At 35.6% G+C, this 10,347-nt stretch overlaps 2 protein-coding genes across 4 annotated transcripts in view; one reads left to right on the forward strand and one right to left on the reverse strand.

Moving 5' to 3' along the window:
* Ids (iduronate 2-sulfatase) overlaps positions 1-10,347 on the forward strand; it is a 43,056-nt gene that overhangs the window by 3,689 nt on the left and 29,020 nt on the right. The window lies entirely within an intron of this gene.
* The window catches only part of Oat (Ornithine aminotransferase precursor), a 15,971-nt gene continuing 5,713 nt past the window's right edge, over positions 90-10,347 (reverse strand). For all 3 annotated transcript variants that reach the window (XM_045765621.2, XM_045765620.2, XM_045765623.2), the window contains exons 2-9: positions 9,667-9,878; positions 8,748-8,972; positions 7,420-7,643; positions 5,504-5,597; positions 4,362-4,519; positions 2,688-2,780; positions 1,765-1,924; positions 90-1,641 (exon numbers count right to left, since the gene is read on the reverse strand). In XM_045765621.2, the coding sequence (XP_045621577.1) occupies positions 1,481-1,641; positions 1,765-1,924; positions 2,688-2,780; positions 4,362-4,519; positions 5,504-5,597; positions 7,420-7,643; positions 8,748-8,972; positions 9,667-9,877 (1,326 nt within the window). In that variant the 5' untranslated portion in view covers position 9,878 and the 3' untranslated portion in view covers positions 90-1,480. The remainder of the gene's footprint in view (positions 1,642-1,764; positions 1,925-2,687; positions 2,781-4,361; positions 4,520-5,503; positions 5,598-7,419; positions 7,644-8,747; positions 8,973-9,666; positions 9,879-10,347) is intronic.

Consider the following 10,347-nt stretch of genomic DNA (forward strand, 5'->3'; position numbering starts at 1 on the left):
AAGCAAAATCTGACCATTTATCAGCTCTTCCTGTAATAGATAATTTACTGTATCTATTGATTCATGTGTTTGACTCGATTAACACAGTGTGACAAGATAGTTTTATTGAAACTTATAATGCATAGTACAGGTACAGGTAGGATAAAATCATAAACATTTACATATCACAGCATTGGAAATTACATTAAAATATTAACACAATGCAACATCAGTCCATGTTTTACTAATTTATAAGTAGTCCTCATACATACTAAGACAGGCTAAAAGAAAAAAAGTACAGTACAAGGTACTATGTAAAGGAACAACATGTAATATTCTCTACTAAAAAAAATGAAAGATTAAATATGTTCTTACTCTTAAAAAGTATTGTATAAAATGTAAGAATGACCTGTAAACTATTTAAAAAATACTAGCATCTGTGGCAGGAATAGGATGTCAGGGGTTTGATAGTGAAATATATCTACTCAGTCCTGTTTGGAGACTTTTGTAGGCCATTGTTAAGTTTAAGAATGAAAATATTATATTATCCAGGAAATGTTTAACATGAAGGATTGTGTTTTTAGGAGAACTTGAACATGAAATATACACTCCCACAAGAGTTCTGTTATTCAGGCTTTGTTATTCTCTTCTACATACTTCTACAAATGTTTATATAATGTAAATCACTTGTTCAAATTGTATATCATTCTACCATTACTTTCTGAAATCCAATGGGAAAAATCATAACCCTAATATTTAGGAAACCAGAGCTGCATTGTTATTTTGTTGGTGTGTGTTATATCACTTGGTTATATGTTCCATTAAAGATAAAGAAGTAAGATTACAGTGGACTACCATGATAAAATTGCTGCATATGATTAGTGAAAATACTTGAAATGATGTACAACAGTTAATGTTATATATTGGTAGTATAGTATAACAGTTGCACTAAGTAGGAAATGCTTTAACTGGATTTATTGACAGAAAATAAGTCTTTCCAGCCAGGGACCACAATGGAATATGTAGATTATCTCCAACAAAAAAGCACTAGATTGTTATAACCCTATCCCCTCTCTTCCTAGTCAGAGAGCATAAACAGCCTCCACAGCCACCAGAATGTGTCCCTAATTCCCAGACTATAGGAACCATATAAACTATTCCACTCCCTTTTCTCTCTGTTTTCATTATATGAACATTACCTGTATGAAAAGTTCCTTAATTGTAGTTTAAGCATACTGTACAATAACATTTAATATTGTATAAGTATAAAATGCAATAAAAGGTAAATCATCTTTTCTATAAACAATTAAAGACTAAAGTGCCAGCTTGTCACAAGTGAAAGTTTTCCATTTTGAAGGGAACATAAATAACTACCAAATAAGCTGCATATGTGTTGTGAGATTGCTCATAATGATATTTGTTTCATAAATTGTGCAACAATTAAAAGGTGACTTTCTCCTTTAACTTCGGATCATTAATGGCACACTCCGTGTGAAACCTGTTAAAACGATAAGATGGTTTTCTTGATAATATCAATACACTCCCTTAGCTCTTCCTCTGTGATACACAGTGGTGGGGCAAATCTGACGATGTCTCCGTGTGTCGGTTTAGCCAGCAATCCATTAAGTTTAAGGCGTAAACACACATCCCATGCATCGATCCCTGTAAAATATAAGACATTTATAAGACATTTAATAAGAATTCACAGACCAGTTTTTGCCTAACCTTTATCTTGTAAAAATATTGGAGACTTCAAGTTTCCTCTGACTTTTACTCAAGACTTACTGTTACTAATAACAATGGCATTCAGTAGTCCTCGTCCTCGCACAACAGGAACAATTTCCTTTGGTAATTTTGATAACTCGGAGCGTAAAATAATGCCCATCTTCTCAGCATTTTCTGCCAGGTTCTCCTCCTCCATCACTTGCAAAGCTGCTAGCCCAACCTGAAGAGGAAGTATTAGAAAATGTTTTTAAAATCATGTTGTGGCACAGGTATATATTTGATTTAGATCTTGACAAAAAACCTGATATTTAAAATCATTACAAATATCAACAGATATTTTCCACCATGAAAATGGATCGAGCTTTCAGGATACCATTTTATTTGTAGTCAGAACTGAAGACGAGATGGTAATTTTGAAAGACGAGATACTGTAGTAATTGGCGCAATTTTAAAAGTTAACCTCGGTCAATTTTCCCAACTAAGATATAAACCAGCTTTAAACCAGCCATCAGGAAACCAGCAAATCATTTAGACTAGGGTACTGGGGATTCCCAAATTAAGCACAGAAACCTTGCATAGAGCAAAAGGGCAAAAGTTGCCCATTTGATCTACACAAGATTTCTTGTTCACGCTGAGCAGGTCTTAGGACACCTGCATTATCATTTGACAGATGTACAGCCCTGGTCAAACTCCCCACCTGATATTGGCCTTGGAGCGGATTCTTGTTTGGTTGCAACTGTTGTTCTATGCATCATCCTTTATGTACATGATTAAATTTTATTGTAAAAAAGTGTGTGACCTTCCTTCTTGTAAGTACCTCTATCATATTACTGTATCTTCCAAGGAGCATATTATTAGTGGCAAGTAATTACATTAATAGAAGATGCATTCCAAATGTAATGATGGAAGTTAACATACATATAAAGAGAGAATGACTTGATTCTAGGAAAACATCTTAACTCTGTTGAGCAATGGAAACATACCTTACAGCCAAGGGGGTTGCCACCATAGGTGGAGCCGTGCTCGCCAGGCTTGATGCACAGCATAACCTTATCATCTGCGAGTGCAGCTGACACCTACAGACACAATATCATTAATGTACAATTTTTACATAACACCTTCATTTATCTACAGGGTGAGGTTCTTTACGAAACTGAGGGGAAAAGAATCAAAAAGGGGTTATAATACAGGTCACTCATTTTGCCATCTATTCCATCAATATCTACACTAAGGATTATTTAACTATCCTGACTAAAAAGCTAAAAATACATGCTAAATATATGTACACACTTGCAACCAAGCATGAATGTGTGCACAAACATACAGTTCAGGAGGCTAGAGCATACAGGTCGACTACTTGCTCGAATAAACAAATTCATAGGAATTATTTCTTGCACAAGTGTTAATTGTCTGTATTAATGATCTACTGGAGGGGATTCAGAATAATATGAAGATGTTTGAAGATGATGCTAAGTTACTAGGGAGAATGAAAGGCTTCAATGAGAGAATATTATGACAATGGGAGTGGGACTGAACTTGCATCTCTGGACATCTCAGAAACACTACATTAGGCACTGTAATGACGGGCTAAAAATTTAGATTGTGGGTGCCAATTGGTGCCTTCCAAACTGTCAGTCAGGTAGAACTTCTGGTTGAAATACCTTTGGCCTATCATGGTGATTTTGTAGTGGGAAGTGTATGTTTCTGGGGTGTCCAGAGATACAAGTTTAATCTCAAATATAGCCATAATATTTTCACACAAATATTCCATGCTAGAGATTTCATTGTGAAAATATTTAGATGACTGCCATACCCTTCATAATGACATCGACAAAATATGTGAATGAAGCGATGTCACATAATGACAAGTGGGATTGTAAACAAAGATTACATACAACCTATACATTATGTGATGAGATTCTAAAGAACTCTAGCAGAAAGAGATCTAGGGGTGGTTATAGTCAACTGTTGTCAGAAGATCGCATCAAAGGCATTATGAGAAGAGCCTACACTTTCAAATTTCAAAATTGCTTGAAAATTTATGGATAAGATTAATACATTACTAAAGAAATTGTTCACAACATTTGCGAGACTGAAATTGGATTGGAATATGCTGCAGTGGGCATATATACATCATATACATACATCAATAAACTAGAAAGAGTGCAAAAATAAGGTACTAAATGCTCTCAGAACTGAAAACAAGAGTTTTGAGGAGAGGCTGAGGCATTAAATATGCCAAAAGCTGGAAGATAGAAGTAAAAGAGATGATACAATCACCACATACAAAATTGTGACAAGAATGATTACAATTGACAAGGAAGAATTTGTTAAATATGCAACTTCAAGAATAAGAGGCCATAGATTTAAGCTGAGAAAAAAAGTGCCAATAAATTTCTATTCATAAACAGTTTTGGATGGTTGGAACAAGTAAAGTGAAAAGGCAGTAGATTACAAAACCATTTGCAATTTCAGTGTCATACAACAGTATTGCATTCATCTTTAAAAAATGTAAGCAGAGCTATATTATAGGAGTTACCGTACATATTCTAATTTTCCCATGCTCTATGGGTGAATTTCACTGAGAAAGATTGATTATACACTGGGATTAAGAACATTTTATGCTACTAAATACAATATTGATGGTTGATACATACAGGGTAGACACCACCAGATAATGCCTTGCCAAGGAGGAGGATGTCTGGCTTGACATTTTCGTAGTCGACTGCCAGGCGACGTCCTGTGCGTGCTAGACCAGTCTGGATCTCGTCTGCGATCCACAGTACATTATGACGATCACAAATTGTCCGGATACCTGCAATTAATCACTGTCTCACACAATTGTTTGTTAATGCTGGATATTCATATCCACCATCGGACAGAACCAGACTTACATACCTGATTGTTGGTCCTGGTCCCTGCACCATGCCACCAGTTAGTTTGACTCGTGTGTATTGGGTAAATGTATGTGTGGCAAATCATCCATGGTATTAAGTACAGTATGTATGTAGATAATTTTATTTGCTATAATAATAATAATAATAAATAATAATACATTTTTTCATAAGAATGTGTACACAGAAAACATAAAAGGAAGGGAGAATTGTGGGGACAGGAGTTACACATTCAAATGAAGCCACTAATATGCAAAGCGTTTTGGGCAAAACCTAATCATTTTGATACAAAACAATTTAAAGGTTTAAAGGAGTAAATGCTTAATACTAAAAGAGAAATAAGCTAACAAAAGTGAGGATGTTTAAGAAATAATATAAATACTGTACCTGTATAAAATATTCAGGTGATATGTAATGATGACAGGCATAGACTTGTTTTTTTAAGTTTTAGCATTATGGAATCTGTTGTTCTAGCAACAGTACAGTAGATTTTTACATTAATAACAGAAGGAAAATAAAAAGATGAAATTTAGTAAAGCTACTGGAACATAACACAACAAAAGAGTAAATTAGAAAATTTTAATGGGGCAAACACAAAGTACTTGAGTAAGCAATTTTACAAATGTAGATACAGTACCATAATTAGATGACAATGAAGAAAGGACATAAATTTAATTTAAAATTTAAGATAACAGTAACACAAGAAAAACTATTGCAAGGGAAAATGTGAGCAAAATTAAATTAGTTACACGATATTAAGTATATACAGTATTTCTTAGTCTCTCTTTTGAACTGGATGGGAGATACACAGCTTTTAATTACATTTGGGAGGTCATTCTGCAATGAGAAAGTTTATATAAAAAATACAGTAATTAATTACACACAATAATGACAAGAGCACTTACCCCTGAGGTAACCATCAGAAGGGACAATCACTCCAGCTTCTCCCTGGATGGGTTCCACCATGAAAGCAGCCACTGTGGGATCTGACACAGCCTCCTGTCCATACAAAATCATGTTGGTATACAGCATTTTAAATGTCACCCACTGGGGTTTGAGTAAGACTTTTGATATCAGCAATACTGTACTACACAGAAACTTTGCTTCACTGTTCATAGCATGAGCTGTGAGTACATAATAAACTAGTTGCCACTGATGGCAATAAGCATTTTTACCCTTGCAACTTCAGAATTATGAAATCTCACCTTGTATACACAGCTGAAATAAATCTCTTGAAACCATGTACAATGTGACTAAACTGAGTCATTGTTTGGATCCTCAAAGTTCACAAGAATAATCAATATGAAATAGAGTTGAAACTGGCTACCATAAGCTAAAGGATTTGTTTTTTAGTTTTTGGCATGAAAGGACTGAGAAGATCCCAATACAATATTGTACAGTATTATAATAAATTTTAAACCAGACCATCTCGTATATGTATGAGACAGAGTGCAAGACTGAAGAAAACACAAGAGAAGAAAACCTAATTAAGTATTTAGGGTTGATAATATAGCCAACTCGATCAGAATATTCAATATATCTTCAGCCCAATTGATGGCAAATCAACCAATTAACTTATGGGAAAACTATGGCATACTAGCAGATATTAACAAATGCATCCAAGAAAGATAATGTGCATGCTATATTATCCAAATAGTTAACAGTGAACATGTAATGTTGAAAATGCAAAGATCAGTGCAATTGGGTCACTGCCAAAAGGTCCCAAGTTCAATTCCTGCAGAAGGGCAGAAACATCTGGGCAACATGGTTTCACATTATGCCCTTGTTTGCCACACAGTAAATAGGTATCTGGGAGCGAGACAACTGTTGTTGGTTGCATCCTCAGGAAGATTGGTCATCCTGTCCCTGACTATGGGAAGCCATATCAGCATTCTTGGTGTATGATGTACTGGATGAACAAATAAGGCATTTAATTGATCATCTGTTACATAACAGTGAAATTTGTCAATGAATGGGGTACTATACCTCGGGTCAAACAAGCAAGTACTGAACATGCCTTGCCACTTCATTATTTAAAGACAAAGAATGTGTGGAAGAATGAAATGTACCTAAAGTACAACCTTAGCATTGAAAACATGAGTAACGACCATATAAATCTACTATACGCGTCTCATTATCCATTATACCAATGACAGGAAAAGGAAGGAAATTATGAGGACAAAGCGATAAGCCACTATGACTATACAGCACTTGAAGGTGAAGATGAGGACATGGAGCTGGGAGATAAGGATTGGGTGAAGTAAAAGTGCTCAACCACTTGGCAGATTGAATGTTGACCCCATCAAAAAAGTGAGGCATTGCCCCACTGATTAGCCCAAGTGGTTGGGTTCATTACAGTAATGGAGCAGCAGATGGCAATTTGCCTTCTGAGGGCTGTAAGTGTTGTAAAATAGAGAACTAGTGCTGGAAGTTTGTCACAGAATTAAGATTTTCTTCTGTTGTGTAATTTAAATGTCTGTTTACCGAGAAATTAAAAACATTAGTCCATCAATATTTATTTTTAGAACTAATAATTTTGTAATGTCTAGAGTAACTGTTATTGTTTTAAATTAGTCATAATATATTTAAATATACAGTACAAGTAGTGCAACCTAAAAGTTGGCACAATTTGAAATCATTGCAGATACCTTTAAAGTAATGTCAAATGGTAGATTTCAAGGATGACTGACCCCTTTCCCTTCCCCCTCCCGAGATCATTGTACTGTAATTATGAAATCTATACATACATTAGTGCTAAAGATTTATCATAATGTCTAGACTCATTGTAATGCCAACTGTTTTGCTCAGTATCTAGAATTACCTCAAGTGCCTGCAAATCATCATAAGGGATGAGAGAGAAGCCAGGCATATATGGGCCAAATCCACGAAATGCAACAGGGTCAGTTGAGCTGGATATGGCGGAGATTGTGCGTCCCCAGAAGTTGTTGTTTACAAAGATGATTTTGGCCTGGTTCTCGGGGATTCCCTTCACCAAGTACCCCCATTTTCGTGCTAACTTGCAGGCTGTTTCACCTGCTTCCACACCTGAAACATGGACAAATTTACAATGTTAATTTGACAGTACAGTAATTTTCATTTTTATCGTCTCGTTTATCGTACTCGATCAAAAATTTAATTATTTAGTGGGTTAAAAGATAAAATAAATATTAGTCAAAGGAAACCAATTAACTAGAAAGGTTTTTCCAGGTCTGAGAGAAGATATTCAAAACCAATTGTATTTATGCTTTGGTCAATGCACGTTAAATTAGCCAGTGTTACCCCAGCTTTGTATTTCAGTTTAATTTTGTTAAACAGGTTTAACATGATACAGTATATATAAATATATTCCCTGGTAATGCAATTGCTTGATGAAACACGTAATCTGACCGTGTACCACCCTGGTGCCCTCAGGGAATCAAAATATATACAGCATACTGTATATATAATTTCCTATAATAAATATATATATATATATATATATATATTTATTATAGGAAATTATATAATATATATATAATATATATTATAAGAAATTTTAAGGTAAATCCTGCTAGTAATAAATATTAATGTTTCAAAGGTCAACTTGAAAATGGTCCAGGATGGACTGAAACATTGTCATACCTTGAGGTGCTTCCGGGGCTTAGCATCCCCATCTCTTCATCTTCTGGTGTGTGATTTGGTCATCATATCTTAAGCCATGTTATTGTGACTCATTGTCTGCTTATGGAACAGTATTTATTTTGGCAAAAGAAAGAGAATGTGTATAATTTCCCAAGTGAGTGAGTGAGAGTGAATGAAATGACGAGGGTGAGTATGTGAAAGAGTGAAGGTGATGGCGAGAGTGAGTGAGTACTCAGTTGTATTCATCTCATGCTTGCGGTGCTTGAGCTTCAGCTCTTTGGGTCCGCCTCTCAACTGTCAATCAACTACAGGTTCTGGTGTAGAGGTTCCTGGCCCTATTGGGCTCCAAGTCATAAAGCAGTCTTCCTAATGCAGTCTGCCTCAACCACATTACTTCCTAATGCATTCATTTGTTAACTACTCTGACATTGACAAAATTCTTTCTAACATATCTGTGGCTTATTTAGGAACTAAATTTCCACCTGTGTTTTCTTGTTCATGAGTGAGTGAGGAGGGGTTGGACATTACCTGTGTTCACGGGAAGGAGCTTTTCATATCCAAGGAGCGTAGTAACATATTCCTCGTACTCCCCCAGTATATTATTGTAGAAGGCCCTGGAGGTGAGGGTGAGGGTGGATGCCTGCTGCTGCAGAGCCTCCAGGATCTTGGGATGACAGTGGCCCTGGTTCACGGCAGAATATGCACTCAGGAAGTCAAAGTACCGTTTACCCTCCACATCCCACATGAAAACACCTGTTGAAGAATGCAAAGTAGTACAATATTTTTAATTTTGCATGCCAGTTATTTCTACCTTGAATATTCCTGTACAGTATTAGATAAAATAGCAAATTTAAAGTTTTGTTACTGGGACCCATTATCATCCTATTTTAAAGTATTCACATCTAGCAAATGAAAAGGGCAACTCAAATTCATGAGAACTTTACTAGTTGTACTGAAATAATAGTTTTAGCTATGTTATGAAGTGCTTAAATTCACCAGAATATTCTGATTCAGTATTTACATAAAACAAACAATAAAGCAATCTCAAAGTTGATCTCGAATACTGTAATTAACATCATCATCACAGCAAAATACATAAAGCTTCTCTAATATATTCTGCACCTCATGATTTTGTGCTAAAAGAATAGTTATATCATAATTAGAGTAACCCGTGACTCCTGTGGCCTGAGGATCATTGTCTGATACCCCCTCATGTACCTAGTGCACCACAATGAAGCCCTGATCAGTAAAGCAGTGAAACTCTGATTAGAAAAAACTCATGGGACAGAATGAAACCCTATTACAAATGTGATTACAAAAGATATTAATACTATACATTAGAATGATTAGAACATTTTCACAGAAACAAACAATTAAAAAATGTCTTTATATATCGGCATGAATTCCTGATTAGGAAGCAAAGAAAAAGTTACACTGCATAAATTACCCTTAGCTCGAGAGATGACAACTGGGAGTGATTTGTAGTTATGGGCACCAAACTTCTCTTCCCTGTCCATGTACTGCTGGGGAGTAACAGGGACAGGTGGCTTGTCATGTCGTGACCTTGTCTCCGCCTGGGCATTCAACCTCCCTTGGGTACTGAGTGATCGTCTTGCTACTCCACTCAACACTTGCCAGGATCTCAGTACTTGCATCATCCTTTGGAAAAAGAAGTAGAAATATAAGTTAATGAAATTCTAGGTTTAGCATATTAAAATACTTATATGGGTTAAGCATGGGCAACATGTGTGCAGCATATAGCTATTACAGTACTGTACTATAGTGTTAAAAACTTTATTATATGTAATGTGATTATACTGTTGCAAGAAGCCTCCAATCTAGGACTACTCCTTAAAATATCAGGGAATTGCTCAATGAAAAGGTTCTTAAGATCTGATAAAGGATATACAGAAACAATTTATTATATAATCAATTGAAGAGAGCACAAAATGGTGTCAATGATGATTAACACCAAAATAAATGTGGACTATTTACAAAACTGTAAAACCTTCATCAACGCTAACAGATACACAGGGCTAGTGCTTAGAAAAGTAAAAAGGTGGATGGTTGAATTCAATGAGGTGAAGCTTGGTTGAGGATAGAGTTCTGATGCAACCTGTCCTCATGC

Source organism: Procambarus clarkii, chromosome 17, assembly GCF_040958095.1.
Source record: "Procambarus clarkii isolate CNS0578487 chromosome 17, FALCON_Pclarkii_2.0, whole genome shotgun sequence".
Lineage (NCBI taxonomy): Eukaryota > Metazoa > Arthropoda > Malacostraca > Decapoda > Cambaridae > Procambarus > Procambarus clarkii.